Here is a 17,286-nt window from a genome sequence, read left to right as displayed (position 1 = left end):
TCAAATTGTGAACCCAACGACCGATTTCAGTCTGCAATGATCCGCCCTGGAATAGCTTGACTGAATACGCCATCGGACCATCGAAGGTCATGTAAGAAGTATATGTACATGTACCATCGACTTCGGCAGATGGTTCGATGATATTGACGCGATTCGTCCGGAGTAAGGTCTGCGGAATACCTCGTTGATTCCATTCGACACGGCTGGGACTATCAGTTGGAGCAGGATCAAGCCGAACTATCTCTTCAACAGATCCTCCAGGAACATGACGTCTGACGCCGAACATGGGCATTCGGACATGAAACTGGAGACGCTGACCGAGTCTCATACGCATATCTGTGTTCGCACTATCGGCTGATGGACTGTACGCGATTGTTACTTGAGGAACCATTTCGTTCCAAACAGGCCATTGGGATAGGTCGGTGAGGAGGGAATATACAAGACTCGCAGGTGCATTGATGTGAGTTTCTGCGTGGCATTTCAGTACGGGTGACATGTTGCGAGAGCTCTACCGTAACGTCAGTAGCTAGCTATGAACAGCGACGGGTAGCTTTCAAGTAGATGCATAAAACAAATAAATCAGTATGAGAATAATTGTTGGGAAGAATTAAATGCTAGCATAATTTGACGTCGGGTGTTTGAGCTTCGAAAGTACCGAAGAACACCCGAAGGAGGACTTCGGCTTCCGCTCCCGCAAACTTTCAAGCTCCTATACGAACTATCACGAGCATATCCCCAAGCCTCGATCGACATAATGCAATAGCGAAACCTTCTGCACCACAGGTCTCTCCATCTTCATCAACATGTCAATAACAAAGGTGCCAACCTGCCTGTCCACAACCACTCTCGCCCTACGCCCTCTCCTACGGCCCTCGTTTCTCCCACAAACCACCAAACGTACTGCAGCAACTACGCGGCGCCACACGAAAGCCCTGCGACTCCAAAACTCCGCCGTACACTCAAACACCTCTATTCCACACGACCATATCGTCTTCAATCCGCCATCCTCTACGCCCAATATCTACCACACGCCGCTCAAATTCCTACCGCGTAGCGACCCTCGTCGTGCACTGCTCGCTTCAAACCCACTCACGGCCGCTTCAGCAACGCGCAAGGGCCCTTTGCCTCAGATTACCGGGAACGCCTATGAGAAGAAATACCACTTAAATGCGGAGCAGGTTGCAGAGATCAGGAGGTTGCGGATGGATGACCCACTAAAGTGGACAAGGAATGCGCTGGCGAGGAAGTTTGACTGTAGCCCGTTCCTAGTTGCGTTGGTGCATAATAGCCCCGAGGGAATAAAGAGGGATAAGGCGAGGATGGCGGCAGATGCGGAGAAATGGGGAACGAAGAGACGGGAGGCGAGGGAGGATAGGGAGAAGAGGAGGGTTCTGGCGAGAAGGGATGCTTAAGAGATTGAGACTACTGAATAGATGGTACTTTAAGAGGGCGGATTGCTGTGCAGACTTGTGCATGTGGCTTTACATAGAGATCTGGCGAAGCACTGACTGCTCTGTACGGTCATGTATTCTTTGTATTAATACATGCCTTAGCTTTATTCTGTACGGTGGAAGTAGCGACTTCACATGCTCTGTATGTCCTAATTGTTCATGGGTTCCTCTGCTACATAGTGAAGATATGAGCCTAGCAACTTAATACCCTCGATGTAGTTATATCGGTCCAGCTTCTCATTTGTCGAATGGGCAGCATCTGTAGAACTACCCATTGGCAAAAGAAGTACGTTCTTGCCAGTAGCTTGCTCAAATGTTAAGGTGACAGGGATACTGCCGCCCTCTCTGGTCAAGTCTGGCTTGACCTTGAACACGCTCTCGACAGCCTTAGCTGCGGCAGTGAAGTTCCAGTGTTTCGGACTGGCCACCCACCACTTTCCAGCGTGCTGACAGAATACTTTACAGGTGTTCTTTGAGTTGAGCTTGGCGAATTCGGCGTTTACGTGCTCTTCAACACACTTGTTGACTTCGTCGATATCGAGGTTAGGAACCGTTCGGATACTGAACTTGCCAATGACTTTGGCGGGGATCACTGTCTTAGCGCCAGGGGCACTGTATGCGCCCTCGATCCCGTGTAGCGACAACGACGGATATCGCCAGCGGCCCATCAACGTACGCTCCTTATCAGGGAAGATACCGGTCTTACTTCCAAGAGACTCGTATAGGTTGTCCATGGTGAATGCGATGTCTTTGTAGAGACCCTTCTCTTCATCAGTGACTGGGGCGACCTGCTCAGCAATGCCCTTGATCTTAATAGTTCCATCCACGTCAACCAAACTTGACATTATCTTTGCCAAATCTGTCATAGGCTCGTGTGCAGTACCGCCAAAGACGCCACTGTGAAGATCTTGCCCTGGGCCGCTGACTTCCAGGGAGTAGTATTGTACTCCACGAAGACCGTATGTAAGACATGGCTTTTCAGTTCCGAGCCAGTAATTGTCTGAAATACACACAGCGTCGGCGGTCTTGAAGTATTTCTGGGCCTCCTCCATAATGAAATCGTCCAGACCCTCGGACCCATGCTCCTCCATTCCTTCAAAGCACATGAGCAGATTCACGGGAAAGTCAAGCCCAGCCTTCTGGTGAGCCTCGATAGCGTTCAGCCAGCCGAGAACAGGGCCTTTGTCGTCAGTGCTACCTCTTCCAAACATACGACCCTTGTCATCTATTGACAGTTCGAAAGGTTCCGTGTTCCATCCGTCTTCCTTGTTGGCGGGCTGTACATCGTAGTGTCCGTATACCAAGATAGTACGCTTGTTCTTATCGTTACCGTACCGACCAAGCACGATTGGGGGAAGGTCGAGGTGTTCCTTGTGTGGCTGCTTGCCGAGAGGCCGCAATTCCGTCTCCACCCCCAGCTTCTTAAGCTCCTCGTGAAGGAAGTGTCCCATCTGATTCATGTTAGTCGGCTAGATACAGCTTTGGGGGCTTGGAGCCGAACCTTGACAACATCTGGTCTTCGCTCGTCTTCGGCGGATACCGAAGGGATAGCCACAGCTTGACGGAGGCGCTCAATGAAGTGGTCTGCAAGGCCGTCCACCTGCTTGAAATATGGTTCGAGCTGGGGTGTCATGTCTTTGTATGGACTGTGTATATATGGCCAAACGGTGTCTTCTTCGAGGAATCGCGACGAACTGTGGATAGGGCGACGATTCGCGAGCTTGTAAGAATTAGAGGGAAAGTGTTGGCGAAGAGCAGTAGAACAAGAGAAAGGTTTTAAAGGTAGCTGGAACGGCACGAAGAGGCGTGAAGAATGACAGCGGGGCATTGGTAGGACGACCTGCCTCCCAAGCGTTAGTGGGGTCATGAGAGGGGCATGTTTTGTACCTGGAAACCTTCATCTCAAGTGAAAAGCTCAGACCCCACAGTTATCCTAGCCTATCGGCTGAACGCCATACCACTACCTAGTTGCATCTATCCATTACATTCTCCTGGAGGCCGACTGGATGGGTGATTTGCATCGTCGAAGTGATCATGAGCGCCATCGAGGCCCTTTATATCTTCGATGAGCACAACGACCTGATCCTGGAAGAAGTGTATCGGGGAAGACCGCCGCCCGCAACAGTACTGCTGCCGCTGTACCTTGCTCACCCGACACCACGTCCTTCTCTTCTTTTTTTCCCAGATACCAACCCATCATCCTTAGTGTATTCGGTGATTCAAGATCGCCTGTTGTTTTTGGCAGCATGTTCTTCGGACGTTGAACCTCTACTGGTCTTAGAATTCATCCATCGGGTTGTTGATGCCTTAGAGGACTTCCTGGGATCGCCCCTATTGGCATCCAAACTCGAGGCATCGTATGATGTAGTGGCACAGCTAGTACAGGAGATGTGCGATGGGGGACTTGTGTCCACAACTGAGCCGAACGCACTGCGAGAAGTCGTCGAATTACCCACGTGGACGAATAAGTTCTTGGGTAGCGTTGGATTGCCCAGGTATGTAGCAGTCAGAGTTTCATGTGGATGATTTGACTGATGGTCATGGTAGCGCCTCGCCATCATTAACGGCCTCTTCCACGGGTTCATTTGGCATACAAAGGCCACAATTGAATCGCCCAGTAACGAACCAAGTCTCGCCCGTACCGTGGCGACGAGCAAATGTCCGCCACACGAGCAATGAGCTATATGTTGATATTGTAGAAACGCTCAATGTCACTATCGCTCCCTCGGGCCGGTATCTATGTGCCATCTCTGCTGGAACCATCGCTTTCACGGCTAAAGTGTCTGGCGTTCCTGACATGCTGCTTTCATTAACCGCACCTGGAGGTGTGAAAAACATCGTCGCTCTTCCAGCATTCCACCCATGTGTACGGCTCGCTCATTGGAAGGAGTCTCCCGGGACCTTAAGTTTCGTTCCCCCTGATGGACGGTTCATCCTAGCTGGGTACGAGGTCGATCTTCTAGGTGACGATCCCCAAACACTGTCATCCCTGACAGCAAAACAGCCACAGAATGTCAATCTGCCCTTAACTGTTGATGTACGCACAGGTCTTGGTCCATTAGGCTCAGACTTCGAGATCAAACTCAACGTGTCGCAGCGCTTCAAGTCGATGATACAATCGACCACTGCAAATACATCTTTGGGAACTGGGTTCCCAACTAGAGGACCTCGTGCTGTTCCGGCGTTCGGATCAAGTACAGGTGGAACGTCAAGCCATCCGACTGTCGAGGAGGTAAGCGTACTTGTCTCGTTACCTAGCGCTGTTCGAAACATTGCAGAACTTAAAGCGTCGCGAGGAGAGGCGCAATACTCTCCTGGATCGGATGCTATTCACTGGATGTTGCATACCAAAGAAGTTACTGCAATGTTGACTGGTGTGAGTCTCACTTCTGCGACATTGACTGGCACAGTTGTCGGCGAAAGCGAGCAGGATCATGATGATACAGTCGCGGAGATCAGGGATGACACCTGGGAATACAACGAAGAGGTTGATGCTGGTTCATATCAAGCATCGACGCTCCAGCCATCAGCATCCAAATCAGCACAAGATAGAATGCACGAGAGAGACCTCGCGAAAGTGAAGATGAACCAGGTACTCATGCCATCTTCAACTTCAATCAGCTTTCAGGTCAAAGGATGGCTTCCAAGTGGGATACGAGTAAATGGTCTTAGTATAGACACCAAGAAAAGTCGAGGATTAGGGGCAGGCGTCACGCCATATAAGGGCGTTAAATACTTGACAGTCAGCCGGGGAGGGGTCGAAGTGCGTTGCTAGCTAGACAAATGGAATTCACGGTATAATTTATAACATTCACCGTGTGCATGAGATTTTTATACAGTCGGTGGAGGTTGCGCGACCAATTGAGTATATGATACAAAGGCGACCTTTTCTATGATATTCGCAATCATCGACACCAGCGCCACAGTCTCATCGTCCAATCCCAGCATTGCGTTCCTCCTCAAGCTTGTTGTAGTAGGCGTCGCGCTTACGGACGATTGGGATGTGGAAACCTGTATCAATGATGAGCATGAATCGAGTTTTGACGTTGTCGATGAGGTGCGCTGGGGCGCCGCTACGTACCGTACCACCAGTAGTATCCGGAAGCAGTACCAAGACCTATTATTTCGTTAGAACCCAGGATACTATATTATCGTCCCAAGCTTTGTTGAAACTTCTACATTCTATTTGAACTTCAGATAGGTTACTGACCGAGAGCGACGGAGAGATCGAGGACAAGCCCCCTTCGGAGCATCTAGATGACAATTAGCATGGGTGTCAGCTCAATAGAAGCTTTGAGCAGGTCAATACATACGCCAGTGATAGGTTTAATCGCCATATTGAGGGTATTGAATCGTCTGAGGCCTGTCGAAGACCCAATGGAAGCGGTTGTGACGAAGTGATGTTGGCTTCTTGCTGGTAGTGGGAGAACCAGATTGGAAAGACCAAGCGCTTAGTCATGAAGCATTAACTAAGCCCGTGCGCAATCTTGACTTGATGCGACTGCGTAACGCGCCGGGAGAGTTCCTATTGTTCACAGGTTTTTATTCACCTGCTGCTCTGTCACGTACCACTGAGCCATCGTGGCTCTCTTTTCTCCTCCCACCTCTAATACCTCCACCGCTCTCAACCTTCCACAGAATCCCGACTATGTTCAAGCCGTGATACACCACAATCATAACAAAAGCGTCACATTACCTTCATTCTCCCGCTGAATTAAGATTGTCGACACCATATACGAAATTGAATTTCCAACATGGCTGGAATGAAGAGGCAGTTCCCAGAGGAGGAGGAGGCGGCGGCAGTATCACAGGGAAACCAGAAGCGACGCAAGATTGTTCATCACACGCTGCATTATACTCAGCCAGGGCTCCCAGAACCACTACCTCTGGAAGATAGTGCTTTCTTTGGGACCCAGCTAATACGCTCAATATCTGTCGCACTGAAGGCAGTTGGATTTGATAGCACTACACCAGCTGCTCTTGAGGCTTTCCGAGCGGAAGCCGAGGAGTGTTAGTATTCGAGCTCACTGTTTGAATGGCATCCACTGATGTTAAGATAAGACATGCTGCATTTCTGCGGACATATACGGCAATCGATGCTATCAGCGCGGCGCACACAAGCGCTTCCCTCCGATTTTGTCGCAGCCCTCAGTCGCGAGAACCTCGAACCTCACGACCTCCTACCTCAACTCCGACATAATATACCTCCTTCAATCACACTACCACAGTTACCACCTCCTTTACCTGCAGAAGAGTCACCACCAGATCTTGAAGCTGTCCTAGGCCCCGAACTCTCTGGCGCTGCTGAAAAGGCGAAGCGAATTTACATACCAAAGCACTTTCCCAGCTTCCCGGACACCTCGACTTGGAAGGCTTCAGAACTTAAAGTGCTCCGTGAAACGGATCCACAAAAGCTACGCGATAAAGCAAATGAAGAAGGAATACAAGCCGAAAGGGGTCTAAGAGAGCTTATGGCTGTTACGAAAACAGCAAAGAAAAAAAGAACGAAGAGTATCCGAGTTTTGGAACGGGAACGGATATGGGAAGACACTCTAGCGGCCGTGAAGGAAGAAGATGAAAACAGGGTGAATGAAAGAGACAAAGCGAAGGTGCAAGAAGAGGAGATGAACTTTTCGTTTGAGTTCTCCTTCGACGGTGCATCCGACCCTAAACCAGAGCCTCCTCCTCCTGCACCACCCAAACAGAAGGAGAGTTCAGATGAGTTGAAGCTTAGTGGGCCTGTCATGGTTAACTACGAGTCAAAATACTGGAGAAAGTCAGCGCAACGATTGATATGAAGTAAACACAGGCATCTGCAAGCATACCAATCAGTACATAAGAAGTACCCACTTTGCCATAGCATCACAGCTTGGGACTCAATGATATCCCTGACCTCCATAACCAAATCTGCGGTGTGAGCTTCGTACCATTTCTTTCGTGCTGGAACATATATATATGTGTATATGTGTGTGTGTGTGTGTGAATATATATATATATAATCAAGTGCACGAACGAGCCATATCCAGGTAGCAGCAGCAAACACTAAAAACACTCATCATTGTCTGTGAATCGCTAGATTATCTCCTTTTCCCAAGCCGTAGTCTCGACTGTGGTCCCGTTGGCGCATCTGTCCCCCTTGTTAGTTTCTACTTTTCAATCCCGTGACCACGCTCACACCTCGAGCCTCGACTCACCTTCGAAATACCCGCAGGACCTCATGACATGTCACGGCCGCCTTAGGCGTATACTTGTTCTCGACGTCGCAATTGTACTGGATCATCTTCATCAACTGACACTGTGATAGGTCGAGTGGCTGTTTGCGCCTCTTGCCGTCGAATGTCTGGTTGATGCGCTGTGGCAGGATTTGTGCGGAGAAGGGTTCGACCAGTGGCATTGTGACGCTGAGCACAGGAGAAATATGTTGAATTAGGGATGAGAATCGGAAGAGCTTGGTGCTTGGTTCAAGGTGTAAGCTTATGGTTTGAGGCAAGTCTGAGGGCGAGATGAGTGCGGAGGAATTGGGGAGGAGGTTGTTAGGTGAGGTTGAGAGCGAAGGCTTGCACACAGTTGTATGTTACGCCTTCAACCATTCAATCTATCTACGGCACACTTCCCTTCCATCACCAGACAGCTACGTCAAAACATTTCAATATCCTCATACTGACGCCCTCCAGCTCCTCCGCGTCTTCAAAGTCGTCTCCGATACCTCCCAAACGCCACTTTTCAACATCCCACCCCTTGACGCCCTCGTAAACACCACACGTCCAATACCTCCTCCGCCAGTCATCCAGTCTCACGATGCGCTCCTCTCCAGCTCACCACCGCACTCGCCCATCCGCCGCCCAATCAAGCCATCCCCGCAACCATTCATAGACATCTCATCGCCGTCCTCGCACTCCGGCAAAACACACCTCCTCTACCTCATCACCACCCTCGCCATTCTCCCGCAATCCTTCCAGTCGCACACGCTCAACGGTCTGGGCTGCGCCATCATCATCATCGATACAGACGGTCGCTTCAACGTGAACAGACTCGCGCAGGTCATGCGTGGCTACATCGCCGCGAATGCCACCCCCACCGATATCCGCTCATCCCCTCCCCCCAACCCGAACGTCTCACACCACACCACACCACCACCACCGTCACCAACACAGCCACTGCCTCCCCTCTCCCCAGCTTCCGTGTCCCACATCCTCGCCACCTCGCTCCCACACGTGCACATCCTCCGCCCACAGTCGCTAGCCAGCACAATCTCCACCCTGCGCGCCCTGCCGGCCTATCTCCTCGATTTGCAACGCCACAAATCCGCGCGGCGCCGCTTGCACAGCGTTGTGCTCGACAGTGCGAGCACGTTTCTCTGGAATGTGCGTGCGGAGGAGGACATGGCGCGGCTTATGGGCGGAGACGTAGCTCGCGACGGAGCGGCTGGCGATGCGATGCCGAGGGAATCGCCAGGTCCGGATGTGAAGAGCGGGAATCGGAATGAGAATGACAACAGGGCGACGTACGCGGAGCTGGCCATCACGCTAAAGGACGTTGGTGGGCAGTTCGGGTGTCCGGTGATTGCGACGACCTGGGCTGTGCCGGTGACTGGTCAGAATGCTGATGGTGTGTCGATGCGAAATGTCATGCCCGGGTCCTGGATCTCGCATGCTACTGTTCGCCTATCCATACGCAGGCGGCCGGTGGCACCGTTTGCGGTTGCGATGAGTCTGGCACAGGCGCGCGCAGAGCGGGAATTGCGAGCAAAAGTGGTGGAGAGGGGAATGTTTGATGTTGAGATGATTGGGCCGGGCAGGGTTAGGGACGGCTTTACTTTGGCGATAACGGCGAATGGGATTAGGGTTGTGATTGATGAGCATGATCGATGATATGTGTCTACGACGACCTGCGCAAGCAACGAATATTAAGAAACTTTTTGCTCAAATTGCAGCCGGTATCTACATACATACATACAAGAGACGCCTCCGTCCGTGACCTAAAAGCTCAAAGCCTACTGAAAGGCAGCTACATAAGGAGATATATTTTCAATCTTCATGCCAATGACACCGCAAACTGATGCCACGATTTAACAATTTATGGCCAATCCTGATCCTCCTAGACCGAGACCATCCCATCTACTTGGAATTTTCAGGGCGGAGAGAGCGGACCGCCTTACCGGCTCTCCAGATCTCAAGGTTTGCGATCTCGTCCATCTCCTTCTGGTACAGCTCGCGGTAGTCGGGGCGGCTGTTGTAGTCGAGGGACCTCTTGGTTTCAGTGCCGTTCTCAACACTGTCGTACAGGTCCTTGAAAACGGGCTTGAGAGTATCCTTGAAGCGCTTGCTCCAGTCGATGGCACCACGACGGGCAGTGGTCGAGCAGGCTGCGTACATGTAGTCCATACCATTCTGGCCGATCAAGGGGTAGAGGGATTGGGTAGCCTCTTCAACAGTCTCGTTGAAGGCCTCAGACGGCGAGTGGCCACGTTCACGGAGGACTTCGTATTGAGCGAGGAACATGCCGTGGATTCCACCCATCAGACAGCCACGCTCACCGTACAAGTCGGAGTAGACCTCCTTTTCAAAGGTCGTCTTGTAGAGGTATCCACTGCCGACAGCAACACCAAGAGCGACGGCCTTCTCCTCAGCCTTACCGGTGATATCTTGGTAGACGGCTACGGAGGAGTTGATACCACGGCCCTCCCGGAAGAGGGTACGTACGGTACGGCCGGAACCCTTGGGCGCGACGAGGATGACGTCGATATCCTTGGGTACATCAACCTTGGTGAGGTCCTTGAACACGGGCGAGAAACCGTGAGAGAAGTACAGGGTCTATCAACAATATTAGCTAATAGGCCTGTTGGCTATAACTTTTCATCACGTACCTTGCCCTTGGTCAATTGGGGCTTAATCTTAGGCCAGGTTTCACTCTGCGCGGCATCGGATAACAGGTTCATAATAATGGTACCTCTTGAGATGGCCTCATCAACATCGAAGAGATTCTTGCCGGGCACCCAGCCATCTTGCTGGGCCTCCTTCCACGAGGCACCGTCTTTCCGTACACCAACGATGACGTTGAGACCATTATCGCGGAGGTTGAGACCCTGGCCATGACCCTGGGAGCCATAACCGATCATAGCAAGTGTATCATTTTTGAAGTATTCCTAAGTCACCAATTAGACTTCGACGTCGTCCCTGATCGATACCAGTAGCTTACCAAGAGCTTCTCTCTCGGCCAGTCAGCACGCTCATAAACATCTTCTTTGGTACCAGCAAAGTCGACAGTCTTCAATCCTCTGGTCTGCTGAAATGGAGTTGCAGCAGCCTTGGGAGCAGCCTTGACACCAGCACGGACAGCACTGGTAGCAGCAACGAAAGTGCGTCTTTGCACAGCTGGAGCTTGTGAGCTCAACTGGCGCACTGAGGCGCGGAGAGCTTTGCTAGCACAGCGAGGAGCAGCCATTGTGATTTGGGATGTGTGAGATGGGAAAAATTGGAGTGGAGAGGTAAAGAAGTGTCAATTGAGGATGACTGGGAACAAGTGGATGTCGGACGGTTTTCATCAGAGCAAAGCAAAAAGTTGCACGGTCCATCTGGGGAAGAGCCCAGCCGAGCGATGTCGGCGGTGTGCCGGAGATGCGATTTGCTCCCCGGCCATCATAATAAGCACGTGACATTAGATATTGCAGCATTTCTGATAGGACTTTTCGGTACACTGCAAACCTCTGTCAAGAAGTATAACATATTTAAGAAGGTCTTGAGTGTTTCGGGTTTCATTACACCCTCTACATCGTCTAATACTTCCACCTCTATGCACGCATATCACCTCTCTATGCCATCATTCCGCACGACGTACAGTATCATATGGTAACCATGCTATCACCATAGAACGCCCACATGCTTGCTAAATCCAAATATGCACGCTTCACCACCATCCTATGTAACACTAGTGTAGAAAATGCAGAACCAGTACGTCCCGGGTATCATTATTTCAGCACCCTAGCGAAAGTCTGTCCCCTGATGGAGCCTCCTCCCATGGAAGTACGGACATTTCGTTTGAAGCCCTCTCGGTTTGATTTGAGATCTTCTGCAGCCTCTTTGTTAAGCGGGTCTGATGCGTTCGGTTCGAGGAAGAGAAACTAAATTAGGTAGATCAGTCTTTGCAAGACGAGCAGTTGTAAAGCATACTCACCTGTAGACCAACAATAACGGCATTCAGGTTTAGAACTGGCTTCCAGTCCTCCCTCAGAATGTTCAGGCAGACGTTGCCTTCCAGATCAATGTTAGGATGGTATATTGTCTGTGTACACTTGACTTTCGGGGGGTCGTGTGGAAAGTTCTGATTGATAGCGAAGTGGAATAAGAAGCTCCCTCCTTTGTACATTCCCTCGTCCGGATCGATAATGAGATTGAAGTTGAGGATATCGTCAGGGTTTGGGAATTCAGTCCGCATCGTAGACCCTAGCGACAGTTCCGACAAGTCTATAAAAATCAGTACTCAGATTTATCTTCGTAGGTCGCTCTTTTGGCTCCAATAATCTGGTCTAGTGTAGTGTAGTGTGGACCGGGAGGGATGCTCTACCTTTCTGCACCCTAAGCTGGGCAGCTGTGACTTTTTTCTTCTTTTGCCCGGCTTGAGCGGTCTCAGCCTGCTGCTGCTGTTGTTTCTGGTCTTTAAGTCAGCAAGATTCATCTTTAATAGGCTAGGAGTCGCGAGAGCACAGCTTTGAGGAGGGACTGACCATAGACCATATCTTCAGCATGGTGGCGCCGTTTGACTAGGATAGACGCGGGCAAATACGGTAAGAAAGGATGACGCAAAAGCTTGCGCTTGATATTACAAGGAGACGTTAAGGAGAGGAGTAAGAGAACTTAGGGAACCTCAAGGTGTTCGGAGGAGGAGAAGGACAGCTGGATGTCAAAAGTACGTGGTCGCAATCGATGACTTCGCTGCCTGATGGACTCTGAGTGCCTCGCGCCCCACCCCGGCCAGGTGTCGGCCCAACTACTCATAGGCTAGCCGATAAGCAGCGTTGAATGCATATATGAGATCACCCTTCGCCTGCATTCCACCTTCGGCGAGAAAGGCTTATTTCTTTGAACTCCCACAAAGAACCACATCCTCGCCCAATGGCGTCCACTTTACCTCGCGCAAACTTTCAATCGGCACCGGAATCGCGCTCTCAACCCTCCTTTCTGGACACACTACGACACCACCATACCCACGCCATACAGGCGCAACCGTGACAATCACCGAGTCGACCAAATTCGAATAACTGTAGCCCGAGAAGATCATTGATAACTCTTCCCGCGCCCTCAGTCATGATAGTACGAATTCCGTCCTCTTTCAACGCAGCCAGGATGTCCATCCAATCCAATTGAGCACCCGCCTGTTCAGCGTGACAACCACACGTGCTGATCTTGATATGCTTACCCGCCAACCTTCTCCAAGGCATTTTGGTCGTCCTCAATTGGTTCCTGTACATATAAAATCCATCGTGACTTACCTTGTCCCGTGCTCGCCAGCTTTAGTGCATTTGCATTCCCGTTCCCGAGCTTCCACTTGCAGTGCGCATCAAGAATGATCGGTTGCGGCTGTCCGGTCAGTCCCTCCCCTTCGTAGCCGCCGACACCGTGAAGTCTGCAATTCAAGCTTGGATTGTCGGTGATCGCTGTGCCTACTCCTTTACGGATTGCGTCGTGACGGGACACGAAAGAGCGGTTGGCGTCACTGGTGCAAGACAAAGTGAGATATAGAACGCTAATGTTATAAACGAATATCGAGTATGGCACGTAGAAGAATGGTCTGATTGAAGACATTGAGGATACAGTGCGCGTTGATCGTAGGAAATGGAGAGAGCGTTTCGGCTCATTGTTATGCTACGTATAGTCGATCAGGTCCGTGAAATTCCGTGAAATTGAGGTTTAGAGTCTCAGGTTCATCAGAAACTTGTTGATAGACAGTGGAGCGCGGCATGCATATGTATTGCCTAGTCACGTGGATAACGTATATTTAATAAGAAATGAATATATTCGTGACTAGGATCGTAACCTCGCGACGCAGTCCGCGCCTCGAGCGAGATAAATTTAAACGAAGGAAGTGACGGCCAATCTACGGTTATGAAGTTTTACACAAAAGAAGATCAGCCGAAATGACAACTTCCAGAGGTGCCCAAAACGCCGCACAACTAGCTAAGATTACAGTTTTTGGTCTCGCTTTATCATTAAAGCCACTTGGCCAGCCAGTACATGGTCTTAGACCCTTAATTTCAACTGTAGATGTTGGGAAGGTCCGACGGGATGCGTTTCCTGCCTGCTTACCGTCTGGCAAAGCAGCAAAGAATACCTGATTTGCCCAGGAACCAGAGACATCCAAGGAATCGAATCAAAGAGAGACCGGCGGTGGCGTACAGGAGAGCCTGGAAGAAGTGCGCTGTTCTGGCACTTGAGCCAGAGGAGAAACCAAACTTGTTGAAGTTGTCGCTAGTGATGACAACAGCCAGGAGTGCATTAGAGAAGATCCAGAAAGTGGTCAAATGGGTTCTGAAACTCTTGTACGAATCCTCGAGTGTCTTTTCAGTGCTTTCCACAGGCGCAATGTATGGTGCCAAGGCACGTTTTACCGTTGATTCGAATTGACTATCAATATCGGCCTGGGCAAGATCCGGCTCTTCGATGACTGTGTGCTTTCCGTCGCTCGCTTTCTCAGTCTTGGCTGAAGGAAGTGCGTCCGCCTTATCAGAACCCTTGGTACCCCAGGAAACATCGTGCCAATTGCTGAAAGCGTAGACGTTCAGAATGTTGATGTAAGACGACATGATGAGAAGATATTGCGGGAATGAAGTGAACATATGCCATGGGTCCAGGTAAAGGAAGGAAGCAACATAGTACAGACCGAATGTAGCGGCGAGGGCAATGATGATGATACCAGGCCCGGTGTTGCTGAAAAACGATTTGATGAGCGTACCGGCATTCTCTGCATTCAAATGCTCGGCGTTTGGATTAGTGAAGGCTCGGACGACCAAGTAGATGGAGAGGATGATCAGGTAGAACTGAATGACACCAAAAACAACGAACGAAGTCATGTATGACCATCGTGAACTATGGGAAATGATCAGCGAACATCATAAAAAGGACAACGTTGAACTTACCCCTTAGGACGATTACCAAGCGCTAGAATGAATTGTAAGAGAACAAATGCCAAGTAGAGATATTTAAGCACCGTGTTCAGGATAGGCGTGACGGTGTTACCGAAAGGCCAGGCTGTCTCAGCTGTTTGGCCTTCTTGCACATCCGGAGGAGTACCGACGAGATCCATGATAACCGATGTGGTAAGCCAGAAAGAAGCCAATGCAAACCATGAGAGTACTTGTTGACACACGTTGTAGATCAACTGGACGTGGAAGAAGAACATGCGAATCAAGTTGTGTCCACTCTTGTACATGCGACCGAAGTGCATGAGCGAGTAAATACTGGCGGCAAAGGAACCGTTCAGCCAGCGACGACGCTGACCAATGAATTCAGCAGCACCTTCTGGCACATCGGTCTCACCCTTGGACGCTTTGACATAAGTCAAATGCCACTTTGAACCGGCCTTGGCGACAAGCTCGAAGCAAAGAATACGATCCTCGGCCAAGAACATGTTTTTTTTGAAGATGTTCATACCCTCGATACCCTTCTTTCCTAGAATTTTGGAAAGTGTGTGGTCACCGTGGAAGTATTGCTCCAATGGACGGCCCATGATAGCGCGATATCTATAAGCCGAGAAAGCACCAGGCAACACACTGACATAACCAAAGGATGATTCCAGTGGCTTATCGAGAATGTTACTGATCTTGTACTCGAAATTCTGCGCAGCAACCAGAGGGTTGAGGAGATTCTTCCAGCCTTTACCCAACATAGCGTGAATTTCACCACAAGCACCACCAAGGTCCTTGTCGTTGTAGAAAGCCTCCCACAAGGCAAGGAGAGACTTGGGCCCGGGCTTAGTACCAGCATCCAGCAGAATGCAGACCTCTGGGTTCAAGATGCGACCGAAGGCAGTGAACAGCCATCTGTGGGAGTTGATCTTCTTGCTGTTCTTTTGCTTCAAACAGAAGATCATCTGCGTAGGCGGGAGTGTGGTAGGACCATCGTCATGAGGGCGAATCAGTTGCTGGTTCGGCGTTACCGACAGCTGAGTCGTGTATTCAAACTAGAGGTCGATTTAGTAAAGCATTTTATCTCTGAAGTGAATCCAGTACTAACAATATGGGCAGTTGTCTCTTTGCCGTCAATATCTTTCTTCATGACACCATCTTGGTAGATGCCGATAGTGGCAAGCAGATCGAGAGTGCCTTTGTCACAAGGATCGATACCATCAAACACGAGGGCTACCACAATCTTTTGCCAAGCTGGACCACCCTTGTTCCAGAACTCGGACTTCTTGAGGTTGACAATATCGCGGACGTTTTGCATGACACCGTGGAGTGTTCTCGCAGTAAGCACCTTGTCTTCGTTGTAATAGGTGATGGCAATTAAAAGCTCGGTGTGGCGGTTGTACATAGACGGCCGCAGATTGTATCCATTTTGCAGCGTGAATTCATTGGGATCACACGTCGCAGCGGTGTCTATATTGAGTTAGAAGATTCGCGAACAAACGTTGATCCATACTTACATCGCATGTGTGTGAATTCCTCACTGCCGCTCTCGAGATCATTGCGATATTTTGCTTGAATGGCATTCTGAATGGCACTTGGGACTGGGTAGTCTGCACTCAAAACCTGGCCCTTGACAAGCTTGACCTTACGGGTCTGACCACGCTTCAAACCACCGCCCTGTGCAGCTGGGCCACCAGGGTTCTGACGTTGCTTCCATGCCTCAGTTGAGCTAGTGTCACTTCTGTTGTAAGGTGAAGGTGCGCGGCCTGGTACACCATACGCGTTGGATGGATCATCAGGATTCGAGTAGTTCTCCGCATAACCACCATACGGAGGTGCTCGTGTAGTGTTCGCGCCATCCGCATAGGACTCGGTCAAGCTGTACGTGGAACCAGGACGGTGGTCCCCGAGGGGTGAGTGAGGAGCGTGGTAGCCTGGGTCGTCAAACGGACCAGGGTTTACACCAGTGGGATTCGGGTGCAAAAGGGAACGCTCAACCTCTTCGTCATCTGAATTGGAATGATGACCTTGGTCGTATCTCTGCGTACGAATTAATGAAAGGCAGTGATAGTAGAGTGAGAAGCAAGTCATACCTGGGGAGGCATGTCGTTCAGCCGATGGCCATCGCCATATCCACCTCCTTGGCCTTGATACGCCATGACGAGGCTGAAGGAGGAGTGGGAGAAGGCGAGATCGTCAGAGGGTGCAAAACAAAAAGAGATGAATCGAAAGATGCAGAGCGAGTGTGTAGGTAGAGGATAATGTAATAAAGGGGATGCGAAACAAGACCTGAGGTCGTAGGGAGAAGAAAAGTCAGCAAAAGGCTGATCAGCTTTGGAGGAGCTGAAGGACTGGCAGGAATAGCGCTAAGCAGATCGGGTGTGGGCTAAGGATGCTGCGCCTTGATGAAACTCTGACAGCGCGTGAGGACTTTGAGGGACTCAGACTACAGTATGAGCGTGCGAGGCTGCGTGCAACCAACAAAACAGCAGGGGGAGAGTGGAGAGGCAAGGCAAGGAGGGCAGGACAGGGAGCTGGACCGGGCTGCTGTTGGCGGGTGAGGGAAGCCAAACCAGCCAAACGACAGCCCAGAAGCCCCCAAAGCCCCCCCCTAACAGGGCCCAGAGAGACCCAAAAGACGCATGTTTCAGCGCGTACACGGCCACCGATTAGGGCCAATCAATCGTCGTGCCAGCCATGTCGCTCCTCATTTAC

General features: G+C 50.6%; 12 protein-coding genes across 12 annotated transcripts; 4 read left to right on the top strand and 8 right to left on the bottom strand.

Moving 5' to 3' along the window:
* Positions 1-26: 26 nt before the first annotated feature.
* EJ05DRAFT_501190 (uncharacterized protein) lies at positions 27-496 on the bottom strand (the record flags this gene model as incomplete). The annotated part of the gene is made up of 2 exons (XM_033747087.1): positions 27-46; positions 115-496. 2 exons carry the CDS (start codon positions 494-496, stop codon positions 27-29), a joined length of 402 nt encoding a protein of 133 aa, XP_033600114.1.
* Positions 497-713: 217 nt separating this feature from the next.
* On the top strand, positions 714-1,753 carry EJ05DRAFT_476887 (uncharacterized protein). Its single transcript, XM_033744129.1, has one exon. It carries the CDS (start codon positions 804-806, stop codon positions 1,410-1,412), a length of 609 nt encoding a protein of 202 aa, XP_033600113.1. The 5' UTR covers positions 714-803; the 3' UTR covers positions 1,413-1,753.
* On the bottom strand, positions 1,601-3,084 carry EJ05DRAFT_439636 (glutamate carboxypeptidase; the record flags this gene model as incomplete). The annotated part of the gene is made up of 2 exons (XM_033741883.1): positions 1,601-2,902; positions 2,953-3,084. 2 exons carry the CDS (start codon positions 3,082-3,084, stop codon positions 1,601-1,603), a joined length of 1,434 nt encoding a protein of 477 aa, XP_033600112.1.
* A 287-nt stretch (positions 3,085-3,371) lies between these two features.
* Positions 3,372-5,273, top strand: EJ05DRAFT_453485 (clathrin adaptor, mu subunit). The gene is made up of 2 exons (XM_033742432.1): positions 3,372-3,946; positions 3,999-5,273. Exons 1-2 carry the CDS (start codon positions 3,486-3,488, stop codon positions 5,224-5,226), a joined length of 1,689 nt encoding a protein of 562 aa, XP_033600111.1. The 5' UTR covers positions 3,372-3,485; the 3' UTR covers positions 5,227-5,273.
* A 106-nt stretch (positions 5,274-5,379) lies between these two features.
* EJ05DRAFT_501186 (uncharacterized protein) lies at positions 5,380-5,910 on the bottom strand (the record flags this gene model as incomplete). Its single annotated transcript, XM_033747086.1, has 3 exons — positions 5,380-5,568; positions 5,662-5,704; positions 5,765-5,910. The coding sequence occupies 3 exons, from the start codon at positions 5,908-5,910 to the stop codon at positions 5,380-5,382; spliced, it is 378 nt and encodes a 125-aa protein (XP_033600110.1).
* Positions 5,911-6,205: 295 nt separating this feature from the next.
* Positions 6,206-7,249, top strand: EJ05DRAFT_501185 (uncharacterized protein; the record flags this gene model as incomplete). Its single annotated transcript, XM_033747085.1, has 2 exons — positions 6,206-6,461; positions 6,513-7,249. The coding sequence occupies 2 exons, from the start codon at positions 6,206-6,208 to the stop codon at positions 7,247-7,249; spliced, it is 993 nt and encodes a 330-aa protein (XP_033600109.1).
* A 274-nt stretch (positions 7,250-7,523) lies between these two features.
* EJ05DRAFT_501184 (uncharacterized protein) lies at positions 7,524-7,845 on the bottom strand (the record flags this gene model as incomplete). The annotated part of the gene is made up of 2 exons (XM_033747084.1): positions 7,524-7,578; positions 7,646-7,845. 2 exons carry the CDS (start codon positions 7,843-7,845, stop codon positions 7,524-7,526), a joined length of 255 nt encoding a protein of 84 aa, XP_033600108.1.
* A 109-nt stretch (positions 7,846-7,954) lies between these two features.
* On the top strand, positions 7,955-9,322 carry EJ05DRAFT_511435 (uncharacterized protein; the record flags this gene model as incomplete). Its single annotated transcript, XM_033748247.1, has 1 exon — positions 7,955-9,322. The coding sequence occupies one exon, from the start codon at positions 7,955-7,957 to the stop codon at positions 9,320-9,322; it is 1,368 nt and encodes a 455-aa protein (XP_033600107.1).
* Positions 9,267-11,012, bottom strand: EJ05DRAFT_476884 (ketol-acid reductoisomerase mitochondrial precursor). The gene is made up of 3 exons (XM_033744128.1): positions 10,650-11,012; positions 10,318-10,596; positions 9,267-10,264 (listed from the first exon to the last, which is right to left on the bottom strand). The coding sequence occupies exons 1-3, from the start codon at positions 10,893-10,895 to the stop codon at positions 9,569-9,571; spliced, it is 1,221 nt and encodes a 406-aa protein (XP_033600106.1). The 5' UTR covers positions 10,896-11,012; the 3' UTR covers positions 9,267-9,568.
* Positions 11,013-11,418: 406 nt separating this feature from the next.
* EJ05DRAFT_439828 (uncharacterized protein) lies at positions 11,419-12,195 on the bottom strand (the record flags this gene model as incomplete). Its single annotated transcript, XM_033741895.1, has 4 exons — positions 11,419-11,571; positions 11,625-11,914; positions 12,015-12,084; positions 12,175-12,195. 4 exons carry the CDS (start codon positions 12,193-12,195, stop codon positions 11,419-11,421), a joined length of 534 nt encoding a protein of 177 aa, XP_033600105.1.
* A 667-nt stretch (positions 12,196-12,862) lies between these two features.
* Positions 12,863-13,252, bottom strand: EJ05DRAFT_501180 (uncharacterized protein; the record flags this gene model as incomplete). The annotated part of the gene is made up of 1 exon (XM_033747083.1): positions 12,863-13,252. The coding sequence occupies one exon, from the start codon at positions 13,250-13,252 to the stop codon at positions 12,863-12,865; it is 390 nt and encodes a 129-aa protein (XP_033600104.1).
* A 497-nt stretch (positions 13,253-13,749) lies between these two features.
* Positions 13,750-16,730, bottom strand: EJ05DRAFT_501179 (chitin synthase-like protein; the record flags this gene model as incomplete). The annotated part of the gene is made up of 5 exons (XM_033747082.1): positions 13,750-14,533; positions 14,584-15,626; positions 15,680-16,041; positions 16,089-16,611; positions 16,665-16,730. 5 exons carry the CDS (start codon positions 16,728-16,730, stop codon positions 13,750-13,752), a joined length of 2,778 nt encoding a protein of 925 aa, XP_033600103.1.
* Positions 16,731-17,286: the final 556 nt, after the last annotated feature.

The sequence above is a fragment of the Pseudovirgaria hyperparasitica genome (assembly GCF_010093815.1).
Source record: "Pseudovirgaria hyperparasitica strain CBS 121739 unplaced genomic scaffold EJ05scaffold_9, whole genome shotgun sequence".
Classification (NCBI taxonomy): Eukaryota; Fungi; Ascomycota; class Dothideomycetes; order Acrospermales; family Acrospermaceae; genus Pseudovirgaria; species Pseudovirgaria hyperparasitica.
This window is presented reverse-complemented; position numbering and strand designations above follow the sequence as displayed.

What these genes read in the sequence shown, in the direction of transcription:
- EJ05DRAFT_476887 (XM_033744129.1), top strand. Translation starts at nt 804, where the DNA reads ATGTCAATAACAAAGGTGCCAACCTGCCTGTCCACAACCACTCTCGCC.
- EJ05DRAFT_453485 (XM_033742432.1), top strand. Translation starts at nt 3,486, where the DNA reads ATGAGCGCCATCGAGGCCCTTTATATCTTCGATGAGCACAACGACCTG. An exon ending in GGTAGCGTTGGATTGCCCAG is followed by an intron (nt 3,947 to 3,998) that starts GTATGTAGCAGT and finishes TGGTCATGGTAG; the next exon opens with CGCCTCGCCATCATTAACGG.
- EJ05DRAFT_476884 (XM_033744128.1), bottom strand. Translation starts at nt 10,895, where the DNA reads ATGGCTGCTCCTCGCTGTGCTAGCAAAGCTCTCCGCGCCTCAGTGCGC. An exon ending in GGCCGAGAGAGAAGCTCTTG is followed by an intron (nt 10,597 to 10,649) that starts GTAAGCTACTGG and finishes TTGGTGACTTAG; the next exon opens with GAATACTTCAAAAATGATAC. An exon ending in CCCAATTGACCAAGGGCAAG is followed by an intron (nt 10,265 to 10,317) that starts GTACGTGATGAA and finishes TATTGTTGATAG; the next exon opens with ACCCTGTACTTCTCTCACGG.